At 42.2% G+C, this 20,066-nt stretch overlaps 1 protein-coding gene across 1 annotated transcript; it reads right to left on the bottom strand.

Moving 5' to 3' along the window:
- Positions 1-554: 554 nt before the first annotated feature.
- hsf2 (heat shock transcription factor 2) lies at positions 555-9,604 on the bottom strand. The gene is made up of 12 exons (XM_011491673.3): positions 9,387-9,604; positions 8,707-8,815; positions 7,540-7,667; positions 7,182-7,306; positions 6,364-6,439; positions 6,111-6,172; positions 5,415-5,493; positions 5,049-5,182; positions 2,934-3,215; positions 2,402-2,504; positions 2,145-2,211; positions 555-1,602 (listed from the first exon to the last, which is right to left on the bottom strand). Exons 1-12 carry the CDS (start codon positions 9,477-9,479, stop codon positions 1,280-1,282), a joined length of 1,581 nt encoding a protein of 526 aa, XP_011489975.1. The 5' UTR covers positions 9,480-9,604; the 3' UTR covers positions 555-1,279.
- Between the last annotated feature and the right edge of the window lie 10,462 nt (positions 9,605-20,066).

The raw sequence follows: 20,066 nt of genomic DNA, 5'->3' as shown, positions 1-20,066 counted from the left end.
CAAAATTCCTGTAATAACTTTAAGTATAAAGGAGTTCACCTGCTTGAAAATGTGTGGGAAATAGAGAACCTTAATAATGTGAATGCTTTGGAGCTGTCACATAAAGAATGCTTTAAAGGTCCACTCAGATTAAAATCATTTAGTGTTTTTTTTTTCCATGTTCTTGTAGCATTTTGTCATAGACGTACACAAAGAAAATTAAGCCAAAACTTGCATTTGAGGTTTTTTTTCCCCTTCAAATTGTGAATCAGGAACAGACGTTAAAATGGAGTTAAAAAATGAGCTTATTAATTTGTGACGTAGAAAATAAGTTGGGCGGGTCACAAACTCCCTGATCTGCTCCATTCTGAAGCTTCCGCTTGCAGAAAAATGGATCCATGTACATCTTTGGTTTCTCCGTCTGAGCTGGAATCTGGATCAAAACTGTTCGGCTGCATAGCTCCAATACTGCTCATCATTTTTGTTGCACTGGTAATTTTAGGCTGGGGGTGTAAGCTAGCATGTAAACAGAGAACTCTCAGTAATGGAGAGGGAAAGGGAGACACCAGAAGAGAATCACTAGACATTAACTTTATTTCAGCTGCATGGTTTCATCGGTCGACACAGAAACCACCGTACCTCACAACGTCAGCCTGACTCAGCGGAGGCAGCATGAAAAAAGCTGTGTTCCGGTTCATTGTTTACAGAAATCAGCAGTTCTACCCATCATGTCATGTCAAAGAGGTTCCAGCCGTGTAGAAACCTCAGCTGCTGTCACGACGCTCCTCAGCCGCATCTCTGCAGGAGAATTTCCCTTCCCTCCCGCTGCAGCTCTGCAGTGTTTGTGCATGGATGGGCCGCTGCAGAACCTGAGCTAAGCTGCCGCGCAGCAGTTCAAAGCAAACTCCTCTCTTCTGAAGGAATGCTGCTTTATGAAATGTTAGCTTTGGAAGGAAATGTAGCAAAAACAAACAAACAAAAAACAACTGGAAATAAATAAATGTATGTACAAGGAGGAGACTGCACTTTTGGACCAAATATGGGCGGAGAGAAGGAAGAAATGGGCCTCATCTTCCTCCTCTGGTGCTGAACACAGAGGTCTGCTCCTCATCTCTACGTCTCACAGAAATTCCACGAGAACACAGGCAGCAGTCGGAATAATAAGAAAGAAACTTTGTGGTGAGGTGCTCCCCCCTCATTTGAGCTGATGATAAGTGCTGAAGGAGGGGGGGGGGGGGGGGGGGGGGCACAGAGTCCAAGCAGGATCTGATCCCAGCAGGAGGACGTCCAACAGATCTGCTCATACTTGGCTCAGTTGGGCGGAGTCAGTCTCAGGTGCGGCAGGACTCAGCTCGCACAGGTAGAAGAGCGTCTCCTCGCTGGCCTCCGCCTCGGTCAGCGGCTCCAAGCGGATCAGGGAGCTGCGGCTCGGCTGCTTCGGCTCCTCGTCAGGGTCCAGGAGCTCTGAGGGCAGCTCTACAACGCTGCCAGGGCTGGAGGGGGCCTGCAAGCACGAGTCTGACCCCACTGGAGTGTTGGAGTTCAAATCCAGATCTGGGGGAGGGGCACAGCCATCTAGGAAAGCCAGCAGGGGGCAGCAGGTGTACTGGATCAGCTGCTTATCTGAGGAAAGGAAACAAGAGTTACAGATAAATGATCAAAGCCAGCCATCAAGCTAATCATCTCCATTAGAGTCTACACACATGGACCAACATCAGCTTCCATTTATGCTGACGACACACATCTCTGTGTTATGCTACATTCACATTAGCCTTCAATCCAACCACAGCTTGCAATGAAATGAAACGTAAACGCGCATTTCCTGCTTCCACGCTCAGAAATCTCACGTTCATGCAAGCCCGGCTGGAATCACACGACACCCAGTCTTTCAGATACTGGAATAGAGCTGTGACAGAAAAAGTAGCGCTAGTGTACCGAGTAGCAACAGACCAGTGTGAACACCAAATGTTAAAAGCACGTTCAAAAACCCACATTCACTGTGTTCTTGAATGTGTATCCTGTGCCCGGTGTGAGTGTGTAGCATCACAGAGCCTACCGATCATTAAGAGCTCACTTATACACGTGTAAGTGGACATTTTGATATAAAAATATAGACAGGTTAGGATTTTAGCGGTTTAAACCAAAACTCAGGCATTCTGTCTTACCGGTGTTGTCCTTCTCTGTCTTGCTTCTGACTGGCTCTGTGTTGCTGTCCTTAACTGAAACGCTCTCCTGAAAACAAGGATTTTTTACAACAAGATTAAAATTAAAAGACTAGAGAATAATTTATGTCTAAACTACATTAAATACTTGAAAAACACCCACAAAACCTTTCCTGGATATCTACCACACAATGTTAGAAATCCTGCACTAAGAAAGATCAGTCTAAAGATGTTTGAGGAAGAGGATGAAGGGGCATTACCTCAAGGGCCTCAAAATCAAAACTGCACTGTTTCTCATAGATCATGGCCTGAAAGTCCTCCAGACTGCAGTCAATGCTGTCCAGATAGTCCATGAGCTCCAGCCTGAAACACACAGACCAACAGTCAGTGGGCCGAAAAACAGCACCCTCTGCTGGCACAGCGGAGCCTGTTCATGTTCAACTGCTCGTGACTTAAGAGATCTTCCACAACGGTCAAAACAAAGCAACGTGACCCAGCTGTAAACAAGAAGTGACCTTTTCAAATGCTGAAGGAGAAATAAAAAGTGACCAGCTCTTTGAGAGAAAAACAACAGAGCCTGAAAAATGCTGCACCCCAATTACAAACCAATACAAACTGTTTACAAGAAGAGAGCTGCTCCAAATGTACACAAAAACTGATCCCCACCCAGTGTAAAAAGAAAAGGATCTTCCTCAGCTGTGGTTGGGGAAGTGGCCTACCATACCTGTAAACGGAAAGTTATATACTAGAGCTGTAAACAGGAAGTGGTCTGTTCTGGGTCATAGGACTCACTTTCCCAGCAGATTGATGTTCTGGGAGATTGCTCCGTTCTCGTTCATGATGGAGTCCATCATCTTTACGGGATCCTCCAGACTCAAACCGGAGGGTTTGTTGAGCAGCAGGGCGTTGCTGTCCATAGAGCTGCTCCGCTGGATGGTGTCCGTCACTGCGGTGATGTCGGGGACCTCTTCCACCTCCGTCTGTCGGAGCTCCTCTGTGCTGGCGGTGCTCACTTCAGCCTCAGCTGGAATAACCCCACAGCTGTCCAGGTCCACCTCCACAATCTCCACCTCACTGAGGAGAGCATTGACAGGGACAGAGCTGTTCACCTCAAACTGATCTCAATTTAGGACAGATTTGCTCTGCTAACACATGAGCAGTTCAGGTTCCTCAAGACTATAACAGCTCATGTCGACTACCGTCACGGTTGAACTTTTTACACAATTGACATAATCCCAGTGGCTTCTGAAGCGGAGAAGAGCAGCTTTGTGCTGATATTTAACACTTTTACAGTAGTGAGGTGTTTACGCCGTCAACATGAACCAGCTGACTTTGTGCAGCCATGCCTAGAGCTGTGACGGTGTCGAATTTTTCATCACCGCGGTGATGAACCACCAGGGGGCGCGGTGTCGCGGTTAACCGCAGCAGCACCCCCCCACCCCCCCCCCCCCAAAAAAAGGAAAAAAACACAAAATCCCCCAGCGGTCGCATCGGAAATAAATACAATTACAACGTACTAATCTTTATTAACAGACAACAGTAACAACTAACAACTACATATCTAACTGGTGAACTAACTATAGGCGTTGTAGATTGACTGTGTGTGTGAGCGCGGAGAGTCTTGTGTAGGTATAGGAGGAAGGTCCGCACACGTGTGTTGGGGGTGCGTGTTGATTCTTCTGCAGCGGACCGCTCTGGAGCTGCACGCAAGTTTTACCTGTGCTCTCTGGTACAGACATCTTCTCAGAATATTATTTATTGCCCAGTAATAAGCAGACTGCAGACACTGTCCCCTTTCCGGTAGCCGTGAGCCTGACATCCATGAAGAACGCGCGGCAGGAGGCTCCGCCTTTGTTTATACAGAAACGTAACGTTACGCTGCAAAAAATAGTTCCCAAACAAAACATGTAGTGATTTTCATGGAAATCTAACAGCGCGCGCTCATGTTTGGTGTTACGAAGTGAAGGAGGACAGTAAGACCCCCCCCCCCCAACACAAAATCCTCCGGTGGGCAGCCGTGTCCCGGACTTAAGAACGCACGCAGCTTATAACGGAAATGAATACAATGGAAATTAACAATTAGAAAGCAGTGAATTTATCGTATTTCCTTGCGAGACGGAAACTTCTGTTGTAGAATAAGGATGTGTGCTTCTGAAAGCGCGCGCCTGTTTGTGTAACTGTAAAAGGAGCCGCGTGCCACGTGCAGCGCAGAGGCAGACAGTGAGAGCACGCGCGGTGGGAGAAAAGGAGACAACAATCTGAAAGAATGAAGGAAAGTCTGAACACAGGACTAGCAGAAAAAGTAAATTATAAGCAAAGATGAATGCGTTTAATGTGTTTATTATAGTTCCAAACACACACCATATGCAAAAACTAAAAAAAAAGTGCGTAAAAAAAAGTGCGGTGATGCGGTTATCGTCACAGCCCTAGCCATGCCACACATTAGCATATCGATGCAAAGCCGCTTTTCACTGCATCAGAATCAGCTGATTCATGTTGATAACGTAGGTCAAAGGGTTAAATGGCCAGACAGGCACCTGCCTCTTATTTTTCACTTTCTACAAACATTTCCACGAGAAATGAGCTGCTTTTAACGCTGCAAAACTCCTCACTGCACTTTTCTCAGGCAGACATGAACATTTTCACTCTTTTTTCTTGTTTAAACTCTCAAAGTTTAAACCTTCATTGAAAAATTAAGTTCAGTATGTACGATTTATGTAATTCTGGTAAACTGCAGCATCTCTGTGCAGCAGACAGGGCGTGGAGGAGATTGACTGTAAAGGTTTACAACCAATCAGAATGCAGAGCACAGTACACGGTTTAAAAAAAATAAAAAATAAATCCCTTTACCCCAACATCACAAAGACCGGATCCTGATCCAAAGAGCTCGACAAAAAGTGCTCTTACCTGGGCTCAAGGGTGTGGGGTGGACTCTCTGTGATCTCCGCGGTCCCGTCAGTGTCGCCCTCTGTCAAATCACAGATGACCACGTCGTCTGAGACCTCCGATGCCTTCACGCCGTTCAGACCGTTGACAGGCGTCTAAACAGAGTTTATTCAATCAAATCTGGGGAAGTTCTTCCAAATACTGATCAAGGCAAACGCTGAAGAGGTTTATGCAATCATAGTTTGAGCTTTTGAAGAAAAACCAATCAAACCATGTGAAGTTTAGGGTTAGCTGTACCGCCTGAGCTAAACTGCCGTCTATTTCTATCTCACAATTCTATTTGCTGACAATTCCTTTTACATCAGGAACACATGGGGCTGTACTGACCTGGTCAACATAAACGTTGTCATCAAAAATCTCATGGAAGTATTTGGGCTTTTTCCCGTTTCCGTTCATGAGGATTGATCTGCAGGAGAGAAAAAGTGAGACAGTTGGAGGTCATTTCTCATCTCTGGAGTCTGAGCTGAGCAGTGAGGAGCTCAGGAGAGCAACAGCAAACCTGCTGCCGTCATGTCTTCATTTCATTTAGACAGTTTTATCATTTCCTCAGACTTTTGAACATTAATGTTCAGGCTTGGATCAAGAAAATCTCCCGAAGAGACGGAGCTGAACAAAAGCAATCTAATGTTTTTCCCGATGACAATCTTTGGATAGAAAGTGTTCAACAGAAAAAAGGGAACACAGGAAACAAATCAGAACTTTAGTTCATTGTAGCCTTACATTCCACTCCAGTCAGACAAACCTCCCAACATTTTTAATATCAATGACGGAATGTTGCAGACTTAGTCTACAGTCAGGCCATTGGAGATCCTTCTTGTTTGCCATGATTCATAAGAGAAACAGATCTGCTGAAAGAGGATCTAAAGTCTCTGGTGTTTTGTCTATTTGGATAGATTTTAGTTAAATATTTGCACTGCAAAAAGAAATTGTGTTGTGTTTGATTGATGTAGAAATCTATAAAAAAATAGACTAAGTTTAAAAAAAACTTAAAGATGAGACTGGGGTTTACTGTTATTGACTCACCTCTTACGCTTTAAGTTAATGATGCGGTTGCTTTGAACCAGTGTGACGATAAAGTGTATGAGCTGGAAAAGAGCAGAATGAGTCCAATATATTAAAAAAATATATTATGTTCCTGATGAACTAAGAAACAAATGAGTTAAAGATGAAAAACAGACATAAAATAACAATGCGCTCCAAACAAAGGTTTCCCAGAGACCAGAGTCTGGATCCAAACTGTGTGTTCAGGTCCTGCAGGTTCAGGTGTGCTGCTCACCTTCTTTATGAGCTGCTGCTGGTGAACGTGCTTCTGCCTCAGGTCGGAGATTTCCCTCCACAGAGACTCGTTCTCCCTGAAACCACACCAAAGCATGGAACCTCAACATCTGACCTGAGGAACCACAATGCAACTGCAACACTCCTGTCTTTGACCTCTTCACTTCTTTTTTTTATTTGCATGTGTTTGTCTGGTTTGTGTGCGGAGTGCATTGGTCTTTCGGTTGTAAAGGGCTTTTAAATAAAGTTAGGGTTGGATTGAAACCAAGCAGATTCAATAAGAGGAAGACATTCTCTCAAACTGGTGCATGCCAACCTGAATAGCTGGGGCGTCTAACATTGACTTATGTCACTTTGAATAAAAAGGTTTTTCTAGTTCTAACCTGCTGGTTCCAACATGTCAAAATCTGAAAACCTTCCTATTTGTCAGAATAACTATTCTTGCTCTGCTACTGTTTTTTTTAACATGTTCTTGATTAGGCTAATTTCTCTGTCATATTTTTTCTGTAGCAAAAGTTATAGGCTGGCCAATCAGATGCCTCAAAAGAAGTACAGTAGGTGGTTTGACAGATTTCATGTAGCCCACTTTCAGTGGAAGGGGTGTGGCCCTCCAACAAGCTCACTCCTGATTGGAGAGACTGGTTGAAATTGAAATGGTGACTAAGACCAATCACTGCTTACTGTCGACATCTGGTTCCAACATGGCGGCGCCGTATTGTGAAAAAGAATGGTGACTGAATTGACTTTAGTTGGTAGGAACCAGAAGTAAGTCGCATTTAATATTGAAGGGTATTGGAGACAAATGTCAGCAGCCCCCACCTCTTCAGTGTTGTCAGCCTGGCGTCGATGCTCTCCTGTTTGCTGTGGACGCTCTGGACCGTCGCTAGAATCTTAGTCAGGTCTTCCTGTCGGAGTTTATTGTCCTCAGGCCGAGTGTTGGACACCTGGAACACAGAACACATCAGCACAAACCAGAACCTGCTTCTTTTAACTACTTTTTTTAACCATTGAATGCTATAATGTAAATTGGTTCAAGCTTTTAAATTTTGCAATTTTTAAAAATGACTTTTTATGTTCCCATGACAACTGAATGGGCAATCATAGTCAATTCCTTTGGGATTTGAACCATCAACTCTGTGCAGGTCAAGAAAAAAGAAGAAGAAAAAAACTTTTCTACCTTTCTCTTGATGTTCTCCAGCAGGTCGTCCTGTCCGTGTTTGAAGTAGGGGTGTTGGAACTCCACCGGCCCGTCCCTCTCCTGCTTCACGACCCCAGTGTCCATGTGCATGACCTTACGGAACCCATCTGTGCACAAACACAGGAGCATGGAGGAAAAAACCCGATCAGACCACAGAGACATGAACCAGGAGTGCAGGAGGTCTCCAAACAGCGGCCTTAATCAGCAGCTATGTATATTTCTATCAGGTGAAACAGTGATGTAACTCCTCCATCCGATGACAGCGTCATGGCAACTGAGAGCTGTTGCCATGTGGTAAATGTTTATTCAAAATTAAATTAGCTGAAGAAGCAAAACTCCTGCGTTTTCTCACTTCCAACATAAAGAAGATCCCACTTTCTTTGGGGCTCACTCACAGCACACTCTTTGTTCCGTGCTCGAGTACTTTTCGGCCCACCATGGTTGGATCGGTTCTGTTCTTGGCCACGGAACACTTGACCCGTCCGGAGATGTGTGAGGTCAAGAAAAGGGAACGGATGAAATTTGATGGCGAAAAGTGACCGCGTGCGTTATGACTACAACCTATAGAGTGAAGGGCTGCCGTACTGCAGAGGTATTACGGCCGCCCACGGTTCCCGCTTTGCCTGTCCATGTGTTGAAGTGTCCTTTGAGCAAGGCACTGAACTCTGTGGCTCTATTGGCTCCTGGTAGTTGCAGGTTGGCACCAGCGTAAGGCAGTGAGTGGAGCAGCCATCAGTGTGCGGATGGGTGATGGGAGTGTGGCTGTAAAGCGCTTTAAGCCTTCTAAGAAGGTAGTATAGCACTATAGTGTACAAGTACACGCCATTTACCATATAGAGAAAGCAGAATGAGACCATTCGCACCAAAATAACTTACAAATAACTTCAAAATGTCAGGATTTAGGCAAACTGTCAACCCCTAGTCAAGGTTTTGGGACGGTTTGGTCCGGATGGCCATGCTGCATTTCTCTTTTGCTGAAAAGCAGTCGAGCAGGGAACAGACTGCTAGCGTGACCTCACAGACCGCACTTCACCGGCCCAGCGGATGTTGCCATGACAACAACCTCCTACAAGCACACATCTATGAGTCAGCTGGGCAAAGACGATGTTCCACCACAAAACAGACGGTGTGGCGGCCAAGACCTACACATGTTCAGCTGCCGGATGAAGCTGGCCATGTTGTTGTGCTTGAAGAACTTGGGCAGGATCTCCTTGGCGAAGCGCTGCTCATCCAACACCAGGAAGCTGTTGCCCTCCTGGAAACAGCGAAGAACGATCAGAACCAGAAAGAAACTGACATTTCTACACCAAAAATAAGTAATTAAAACACATGTGGAGGATAATATGTTTGGGTTGTCATTTTCATCCTTCACCATAGAAACGAGAACTGTTCTAGGTCACATCTATAAGGCTGAGTCCATGTTTACCCTCACACAGATTACTGAAAAGAATGACCTTTTCATTGCACTGGTTTCTATTCAGTCCAATCTAAACCTCTAATATCGGGTTAACCTAGTCTATCAACTTCGGTATCCTTGACTTGTCTCTTAAAATCCAATTTTTGGTCCCCATTAGGTCAGTAAAGCCAGAAAAACTGGCTAACGAAAGCACCCACAGAGATGCTGAGCTGCGCAGCCGCAGTAGCAACAAAACAGAACAATAACAGTAGGGAGCGGGCAGCAGGTTCTGGTTCGAGGGTGTGGGTCCGCGGTGGACGGTAACAGGTGTAGCATTTGGGTGGTGTAGGGAGGACGGGCCGCCCTGCCCCCCTCACATGGACGGCGGCTGTCCCCGTTAGCTCCCCCCCGTTAGCATTTGCGCTCGTACCTGACTCCAGCAGATGAACTCGTTGGTGTCCGCGTCCTCCACCAGCGTCCACAGCTTGGTGAGGAACGCCGGGACGCTCGAGCTTTGCTTCATCCTCACTGACACCAAGGGGGCTTTAAAAAAATGAGAGAAAGAACAACAATCCCCTCTGAAACGAGACAGCTCTGTTTGGTCGCTGAAACTCGCCCCGCTCTCTCCAATGGAACACGAGTTCCGGTCCCCCGGAGCGAGCTCTGATTGGTCCACAGCAGATTTTACGTAAACGCTCTCACGTGGAGATCCATGCAAACAAAAAGAAGGAGGAGCCCGGGGATCGTGAGGTGCTCTGGTTCTGTAAGGGTGCTGATGTAAACACCCGTAAATGTCAGTAAAATACAAACTAACGGATGGATAAAGGAAACGGGGTTTGTCCCTGTAGAGAGAACCGTCTTTAACCATTCTTAATCAGGAATATAAAATAACAAACAAGAAAAAAAAATTTTTATCCTCCACAGGACTCTGGATTTAGAAAAAAGTCAATCATTTAAACAAAAATGAACCACTATGTGATGGGATGTCTGCTACAGTGGCAGCAGTGTCATGATGTGGGGTTGCTTTAGTTATTAGACAGGTTTTCAAAACACACATTTGTTTCGATAACTGTGGAGCCCTGAACATATTATTCAACAACAATAAAATGAAAATAAATATTTTTTCTCAAAGTCTTTGCATTTGGTGAATGCACATTAGCAATTTGTGGCTAAAATGTAATATTTTGTGGCCATAAATTGGCTTTTTCTGAGCATTTTGAAGAAACAAACAAGCATTTAATGTCTGCAAATTAGCACATTGTGCAATTGAGCAATTTGTGGCCACAATTTAGTATTTTGTATGCACAAATTAGCATTTTGACCACTGAAATTAGCTATCTGTGGCCACAATTTAGTCTTTTGTGGCTATAAATGAGCATTATCTGAGCATTTTGTGTGTACATTTTAGTATCTTGTGGCAACAAAGTTGTAGTAGGAATTGAAGATAAAAATAATATCGTGTGCCCACATAAAAACAAATTTGTGTGCACATAATGCTAATTTGTGCAGAAAAAATACTAAGAAAATTCTAATTTGTAGTTAAGTCATGGCCAGAAATGATCAATTTAAGCGAACAAGTTATTCGTCTTTTTTGAATGTCCTTAGCTAATGGAGACAGCAAAAAAGAATGGAGATGAGACAAAGACTGGTTAAGGCCGGTCAGGCTTTAGCTAAATTAGTGATTTAGATAGTGCCTTGTTAATGTTAAAATAAACTCCCACTCAAATAATCCTTTGATCTATCGTGGACATAGTTTCTACAGAGCGGCAGGAGGTCATTATAAACTCTTCTGAGTTGTGGGTGGGACCCTTGGTGTGGAGTAAACCCACCCCCCTCCCCACAATTCCATTCTATTTCAGTGTGCCTAGTCCTTTTTTTCTTGTTGCAATGATGATTTGACCCTGCTTTTATTACATAGCACTGTTTGCTTTAGTTTTTTTATCCATTATGGCCTCAAGTTCTACCTCTGTGCCGGTCCCAAGCCCGGTTGCTTTGAGAGGGTTGCGTCAGGAAGGGCATCCGACGTAAAACATTGCCAAGTTTACCATGCGACTCGTTCGCTGTGGCGACCCCTGATGGGAAAAGCCGAAAGAGAAAGAACAACAAATGGCCTCAAGTTCTCTTAGTTTTTTTTTACTTTCAATTGTTATGCCCTAATGCAGTTAATATTATGGAAGTATTTTCAAAATAAAACAGGAGTTATATAACATGTTACATTATGAGAAAGAAATATTTTAAGGTTAAGGGTTTAATGTTCAAAAACAGCCACAAGTAATTGCTGACTGGGATGTATTGAACCTTAAACGCAACATACAACATACAGTATGTGATGAATTTGTGTAAAAATATTTAAAATAAAAACATTTGTCTGCTTATAAATTAAAAAAACAACTAAATCAGACCCTAACCCCAAGTAACAGAAAAATGTACTTCTTGTTCAAAATGTACTTGATTTTGTCTACTAGTTCGGTCGGTATAATGACCTGGTTAAAGAGTAGCCCGGTCAAAAGTGTTTTTTACTTTTCTTGGAATTAATTTTTTTTCAATAAATTTTATAGCACATTTTTCAAATTACAGAAATTCACATTCAGTTGCACAATAAAGAAACAATTGTTAATATCAAACACACATATAAGACCAAAAAACAATAATTTCTTGGAAATTAACAGATTAAATAATTCTAAGAATTTCTTAATAACCGCTAGATGGAGCCCTTGCATTACTTGAACTGTTAAAGTTGCATGCAAAAGCTGTTTGCATGTTCAGAGGGTGGCCTGCAGGAAGGGGGGGGGGGGGGTCGCACCTTTAACATTCAGAGTGTGGATGGGTGGGGGGTAAATTGACCTTTTTCCTCTTCCACTTCTTGTTTTGATTCCTTTTTTCCCATCGCACCATGCAGGAGCGAATCCGTCATTTAAGAGGATTTGAGCTGAAGTTTCAGGAACATATTTGCCCAAAACAAAGATGGCACCTTTTCTACTATCAAGTGTTTTACCTTTTTTATGAATTTGTATTGCTGTTTCTTTTTCTTTATTAGTCCAACTCATTTTAAAGTCATTTTATAACTTTCCCATCAACTTTATTGAATCAAATATTGATCCCATGTGAACTATAAATCCTCAGAACCAATCACAGTGTATTGTCTCCTCTTTTTGAGAATTTTACATAGCAGCTGAGAGTGTTTTGGGTAAAGTTTGAGGGGAATGAAACCATCAGCCCTGAGTGGGACTGACAAGTGTTGGCCTAATTGGATTTGAGGGTAATATTACATCAAAAGATGTCACCCGCTCCTTTAAAATGGCTGTAATTAGAACATTCTTGGTCTCAGGGAGATTATGGAGGAGCGGGAACCTGAGGTGATGGCACAAACACAGGAAAATCATAGCAGGAGAGCTCCTTACTCTGGAAACTGATCACAGTCGTTTTATTTTCACAACTTAAAGCAGGAATTACAAAAAAGGCATTTGATTGTCATTTTAAAAAGCAAGAACATAATTCATACATTTGTGTTGTATTTGAATGGGAGAAAAATTTTACAGCAGTAGTTACCAGAACAATTATGTCAAATAGATCAAACTTTAACAGATTATTACTGAAATTTATCAGAATATTATTATACAAGTCTTTCTAAGGCTGTCAAACATCACTTGCTGCAATCCAGCCAGTATGGTTTATACCGTCCCATTCACTCACACATTCACACTGATGGCGATCCGCTGCCAAACACTGGCGCCAGCCTTCCTCCAGAGGCAAGATGGGGTTCAGTATCTAGCCCAAGGACACTTCGACATCCAATCAGAGGTCAACCGCCTGATCCTCTGCACCACAGCCGCTGGTATCTTATGTGAAATAAATTACCTACAAATATTGTGAATGTCGCACAATTGTTAAAATGTAAACAATTTGTTTGAAACTTTTTTGTGTATTTTTTTATTTTGATTTTTTATGATGTCACATTTGCACTGAAACAGTAAGTTTGATTTAGTATTTGGCTTATTTATTTTTTATATACCCTTAGCAAAAAGTACTCTGTTATGTGTACTAGTCAATACTAGAAGTGAGGCAATATACTTGAAGTTAACTTTTTATATACTATCTATACATTGTAAACTTAAGAGCTTCCAATTTATTCTGAAGTATTCAGTTAGTATACTTCCTACACCACACGTACATGGTCTATAGCGGACTTGCTAAACTTATACTCAAGTATACTTCATTTGCTGAGGGTATTTAAGGTATTTAAATACCTATGGGATTTGCAATCACAGCTGACAGTATTTGTTTTCTGTAAAAATAACAGATTTCTTTTTACAGTGAACTTTTACTTTGTGCTGCTGAATCAAAACATGTTTGGTGGGACTTGGGCTTTCCTCTGTCACTTTCATTCCATCACCTTGTTTCCCTGTTATCCTTCACCTCTGTAGTTCTTGTCATCAGAACAGTGTTTTGCTCTTAGTATCCGAAAAAAAATCAAATGAACACAAAAGGGGATATATCCTGGCGTGTATCTGATATGTGTTTTGGCACTTTATATCTGCGTCTGTGAAAACAAAATGAAGGAACTGGAAGTTACAAAAAATGTGAGCCCAAGGACAGCAAAACCAAGACAACTGCCATTTCCTTTTGGTGTTTAAATTGTTCCAAAACTCCAGCGACACAAACTCGACCACATGCCACAGAGCGATGGTACTTTTTTATTCAGCCAATCACAAACTCTTATTTTTTCAGTAGAACTCTAAGGATACGTCTATTTGTTAAATAGGTCCACACATTTGAGAAAACTGTTGTAATTCCATTTGAAATATGGATTTACCTTTGTTTCCTATGTAGCTTCGGTGCTACCCAGATGAATCAGGGGATCAATCCACGCAGCTAAATGGAAGCAGGACAGACTGTGCCTGTAGTGGGCGGACCATTGGGTTTTTGTTGTATTTTTTGTAGTGTTAAACTTGTTCACTTCAGTTTGAGGTATGTATGAGTTAGATTGTATGTTAATATTTGATTTCCCCCAATGTGTGTCATTGGAGAGGCCTCCTTTCATAAAGTATCCCAATATATCACATGGAGGTCAGGAGGTCATAGCTGTTGAGTCGTCCTTAGTCTTTCATAGTTGTGGTTATCTACCTGTGATTTGTTAATATCCTGGTTAGGGTCACCGGGATTCTGGATCCCACCCAGCTGCTATCAGGTGAAGGCAGGGGACACCCTGGACGGTTTGTCAGTCCATCAGAGGGCATTCACCCACATTCACAATTTAGAATCATCAATTAACCTATGAAGCATGTCTTTGGGCTATTGGAGGAAGCCAGAGTGCTCAGAGAAAATATGCATGAGATCATGCAAACACCTCACAGAAGGGACCCAGCGGGGACTCAAACGAGGACCTTTCTGTGACTCAAAACCCCTAAACCACCATACAGCCTCACCTGTGATGTGTTTCAATTTTTTTAAAAGTTTTTTCTCATGCTCAGAGCAAGTTTTACAAGTTTGTCCTGGAGGCTGATTCTCTGAATCCACAGATTTTTCATAGTCTTTGCCTCCATGTTTTCCAAAAGTCCTTTGAAATGCACAGATGAGGATTAAGGTTTTTTAAATATAGCTATCTATTGTTAGTTATCATGCGTTCAGGTTAATATTTATCAAACGTCACTTTAGTTGGTCATTCTTATCATACAAGTTATTTGAAATTTTCACCGAGAAATTTCAGAAAAATCCACCTTTTGCAGCCACTTGCCGTGTATTAAGTTGCCTGACTGTATTAAACAGTTATTCGCATCATGCTTTTGCTTCAAGAGGCCAACCAACCTGTGAAAGCATGAGCTGGAGGATTCCCCATCTCTTCTAAATGGACCACGCAAATCTCTGTTCTAATTTTTTTTTTTAATTGTTGTCCTGAGAAGTCAATTCAAGAAACTGGCATCAAAAAAGTGAGCTAGAAAATAACATATCCACCAGTTTTGTTATAACCTCATTTTTTATTGTTCATTTAAACCACTGATGGGCTGAAACAGAGCCAGAGTTGGTGAAAACATGGCAGGGCCATGAAACCAGCAGTAGCAGACATCTGCTTTTAACAAAATTATAGTGATTTCAGACAAAGTCATTGGTTTTATTGAACCACCCTGACAGTGATTTCCTTTCACTGTGTGAAGCACGTGTTTGTCGTTTCCATCAGAATGTGGCTCAGAATGAAGGAGTGAGTGAGGTAATGACTTAAAAAGCTCTGTTGTTGTTTATGAGCAGCGCTGAGACTCAGTTAAAAAAAACAAAAAAAGATCTCACAGGCTGGATCATTAATACGGTTACTCACCAACCAGCCTGCTGGTGGTCCAAAGAGCTGCAGAGGGAATTCATTCCGATGGGCCATAAGGACTGTAGCTCTGAGCTACCTTTGGGTTATGCTGCTCCTTTTCTAAACTTTTTCCATTGTGTTGTTTGGTATCATTTTGGTTTTCTTCTGTCTCAGTTCAGATTAGCCTCTAAGGTCATAATTGTTGCATTTGGCATGTGTTGCTCTGCATATTTTAGGAAGATTGAGCTACCGTGTTTCCTACCACAGCATCCTCAGCCTCCCTTCATTTCTGTGAGACGATGTTGTAGTTTTATAGGGTGACAAGCATCTGACTGCGTTTTTACAGTCCATTTCTTAAATGGCAGTCTCATATGTCAACGGTTGCTGTTTGCTCTCCTTCCTCCTGGACCTCTTTGTGGTCACATGGCTTTTCCAAAAGTCCGTCTAAACTACGTTCACAATCACACAGCCAGTTTCAATGTTAAGTCAATGTACAGACGCAGATAGACGTCCTGCAGTGCGTTTTAAGCATTATAGCAGTCTAGCAGCAGCTAGAATCTGATCGTTCTCCTCCAGAACTTTAGGATATTTTTATTATTTGCACCGAGACAATAATAAAGAGGTCCTCTTATTACATTACATTTTTCATTTTTTCCTCCTCGGACTACTGAGTGGTCAAACTGGGTCACAGATAGATGAAAGTTCAGCTGAAAGTTTCCGTCAGTCAGATGCAGCTCCTGCAGTAGATAGTGAACGTCACCGTTCGAAAGATCTTATGAACCCAGACATCGGGGTACTGATGTGTTGCAGAGCTCTTCAAAATAAATCAACCTAATCTCTCAAAGTCATTCGTGTCTTTCGTGCATTGGGATAAGGACATGCAGTCGGTGCTTCCATGTAGCAATGAGGCTAAAAACCTTTGACAGTAGCTTCTTCCACATGTGGTGGGAGCATTACGTCTATGAACATATTTTTGGACTTGCATCGAGCAGCAAACAGAGAATATGCCGCTCAAATTGCATTCAGTGTGAATGAGGTGCCAACTTGAGCATTTTTTTGCATCCATTTCCCATGCTTATAACTGCCTGGCAGGTACATATATTTTTATTGCTTGGATTTTTGCAGCGCAGCCGTCTTGTCCAACTTTAGCCCCCTTGCCTGCTCCCCATAATGCAGGGGTGTAGGGATGCAACCTGAGCCCATTCTCCTGACCATCAGAGGTGTGTCTCACTTGGAATCTTGGGTTTGTTGTAAGCCTAAGGCTCTTTTTCTGGGTTACTTATGCTGATTTATCGGAATTAAATGAGGGCTCATCATGTCACACCCCCTGTGAGACCACATAGAATCTAGCAGGTGTGGTAAGAGGTGTTTTAGTGGCAGCCAGAAGCATTTATGTGCAGACAGAAACTGTGGGACGAAAACTCCTGCTCCTGATTATAAAGAGATCTTTTTTAGATGAGATGGCTTCCTCTCACTGAGAGCATCTCTAAGTAACTCCCATGAGTGGAAGTGCAGCAGCTCTGGCTGTCACTGTTCTGCATCACCTTGGAGGATTACCAAGATAACCAAGCAGAAGATTCGGCTCAGTATCCAGTCGCTTTGTGTGCGACCCCACATGACCCTCAACTGCTAGTTAGACGACATCCAGCCGAATGAGTCATCCGAGCCTTTCTGAGTCAGGTTGATCCAGAGAATGACTTCTTCGCTAATCTGGTCTGTGTGTGCTTGTGTGAAGTATGAAGTAAGAGGCTGTGGAGCTGATTGGAAAGAACAGACATTTTCCACTGGATGGAGAACTTGGACATTGGTTTTATAGGTGTTGTTCTCTCTCATTACCTGATTAATATTGAAGTCTAGCAGGACAAAAAAGACTGTGCAGAAATAAAAGAGCGGCGGTGCTGCTGATCTCAGCACATTTATTTTTTAGCCTAATGAATAGAAATGTTTTGGAGTCTGCCAAGCAGGAACTGAGCATCCAGACTGCCAAACGAAAACTTTACTGCACTTTCAAACAATGTTTGATTAGTGTGACTCATCAGGTATAAATCTATGTATTAGGAGGTTTGGTATTTCAATGGTCTTAATCATGAAGTTAACACGGTTGGTGTTCTTTTCCCTTTTTGGAGGCTCCTCTGTTAAAAGAAAGTGGAAGATGAAGCTTCAGAAAAGTTTCTCAGAACAGCCAGTCCTACCTAACACCCAAATCTGACCGTGGGGTCTATGACTCAAGAAATCAGAGCTGTGCTGTCTATGAGGAAGACGATCTAAAGCATAGAAGTAACCAAAAAATATGGAAGGAAAGAAAATGGAAATGTGATGGACAGCTAAGCAGAGACACTCACAAGCCACTTTTTGAATTTTTGAATTTTTAGGTTCAAGTAAAGTTTTAAGCTTTTTACACCAAAGCTGTAGCTACAGTGTTTACATTCTGTCGACTACCGTAACTCTTCAACCGTTTACTTTGTGTCAATATGCAATACTGTATGTCAGTAATGTGTTAGATTTCAGTGAAAAGCCGATATGAAAAGCCGCTTTTTCTGCACGTCAGAATCAGCTGATTGACATTGATAGTGGAAACGCTCAAAGATTTACAGGAGGTCAAAGAGCGTCTTTTATTTAGATGTTGCTGAGCACATTTAAAGTTTCAGGTCAAAGTGAGCATTAGACTCTAGCAAATTATCCACATAAAATGTTTAAAAACCAATAAGTTCAAACTGGGAATGTGAGGTGTGTTAAAGAATGCGCTTTTTTGCGTTTAGTTCACAATGGAAAAGCAGGAAGGAGCATCTTCTTGTACTTTTTCTACTGTTTACTAGAGAATGTCTGCCACCTGTAGTTGGAGGAGGCTGAGTGTGAAAGGTCGAAGAGATGCAAATCTTGTAAATCTTCCTCCCAGCTTTTTCTTTCCCAGCTCTATTCCAATATATGAAAAACTTGGTGTTTTATAATTTCAGCCAAGCACAAACTGTCCTGATCAATTTTAAATTAGTACTTCTGTGAATTAAAAGGAACGCCATATATACATCGCTACCGAATCCGAGTTCCTGAAGTTCAGAGTTCAACCTGGTTTAACTTGCAATGCACGGTCAATATGTAGAGCCCCAAAACGGTCTTAAAATGCCTGACCGCAACTGTTTTGAGCACAGAAGCCCAAAACATGCATTAAAGATGTTTACATAGACTTTCCATTGAAAGTGATAACTTGAGCCCACAACAGTCCTACATCCAGGTGCTGTAACTTCACAGTAATATGAATCCAGGTTTACAACTTCTTGTTTTAAATCTGCCCACAGTTTCTTCTCCTTGTAGCTCTGTCTGGAGTGAATGAGCAGTCCTTTATTGAGTGTGGGAGACAAAATCATAATGCTTAAAAGTGCATTACTTTAGACACGATCAGGACAGAACCATGGCTGCAGACTGGTGGGAGGAGCCAGAGCATCAGTGTTACAGCGGGAGATACCCTTAAGACTTCTTAAATCTGTAGCTTCACATAATATTCTTTACAACAAGTATCTGGCAATGACGCTCAAACTGTGAGGCACAGTTCACATAAACACTAACTATCCTGCTTAAACATGGCAAATTTAGTATTATTACACTGATCTTTGTTTGAACAGAAACACAGATTGACCTGAAGTCAATACAGAAACTGAATCTATAATGAAAGAGTTGTGGTTGTTTCAGCTTTCACTGAGTCCCACAGGTGGTGTGGTATAGAGTTTTATGCCTGATGCCCTTCCTGACACAACCCTGTCTTTTATCTGGACTGGGGACCGCAAAGTAATTAATGATGTTAATTGTCTAAAACTGTTATGATCAAAGATGACAAATCTTGATTTTTGCCGTCTAAATGTGTCGTCTGTGCATTTGCTTCAAGGTCCAAGTTAGGGTTGGATGAATGAAATGAAGAACTAAAGAAAGCAGTGCAGAGACAGAAGGAAGCATAACTCCAAACCCCAGACACAAAAATCTTAAATGTTTAGTTTAACACCCAAGAAAAACTCACTTTAGTTGATCAACCCTTCAAAAGGACAACAGTTGAACATGTTGGAGCGTGTTTTGAAGTTCTTTCACTGCAATGATCCCAATGAATGTGACCTGGTGCCTTGGATTTTCTTCACTGGAAGTTAAAGTGTAGGTTCTTGCCGTCCTTTGAAGAGGGCCCCAAATAATTACCTCTAACTGCAGACCTGTGACTGGATCCATGTCTTGAAAAGTGGAGACGACATGTTGGGTCACTAGGTTCAGTGGAGTTCAGTCAAGCATCTCAGTCTCCCGTTACTAACCAGGTCAAGAGTCACCATCCAAGCTTTTTTCTACCAATCCAGACCTACTCATAATCTTTTAAAATAATCTCTATCTAAAATTTTCTCAGGCTTTCTGAACAAATGTCAAAGTTAATTTTTCCTGTTGTTTATAATTTGGTCACTACTTCATTCACCCTTGTGCTAACGTATGGGGTCCAGATGACCCGATCCTTACATTGACGTGATATCACTACCATGACACGGGTGGATAAAGGTGAAGAGGATTTCATGTAATCCATGGATAAAGGGTGAAGATCACAAATCGTTGAAGAAAAAAGGTTTAGTGCACTGTCTTGTGAGGTCTAGATGACCCCACTCCCAATGTTGCCAAGGATAGCACAAGGGTTACGAAGTTGTATTGTCTCTTTATCTTACCAAAGACAAAGTGGTAACATTTATTTCTCTTCTAAACTTTTCACCTAAAACGGTTTTAAGAAAACACACTAAACTGTTTGGTGGATCAGAGTAGACCAGATTAGACTCGTCTTGACTGGATTTGATTGAAACGAGT

The sequence above is a fragment of the Oryzias latipes genome, chromosome 24 (genome assembly GCF_002234675.1).
Source record: "Oryzias latipes chromosome 24, ASM223467v1".
Classification (NCBI taxonomy): domain Eukaryota; kingdom Metazoa; phylum Chordata; class Actinopteri; order Beloniformes; family Adrianichthyidae; genus Oryzias; species Oryzias latipes.
The sequence above is the reverse complement of the archived record's forward strand: the minus strand, read 5'-3'. Positions and strand labels throughout refer to the sequence as shown.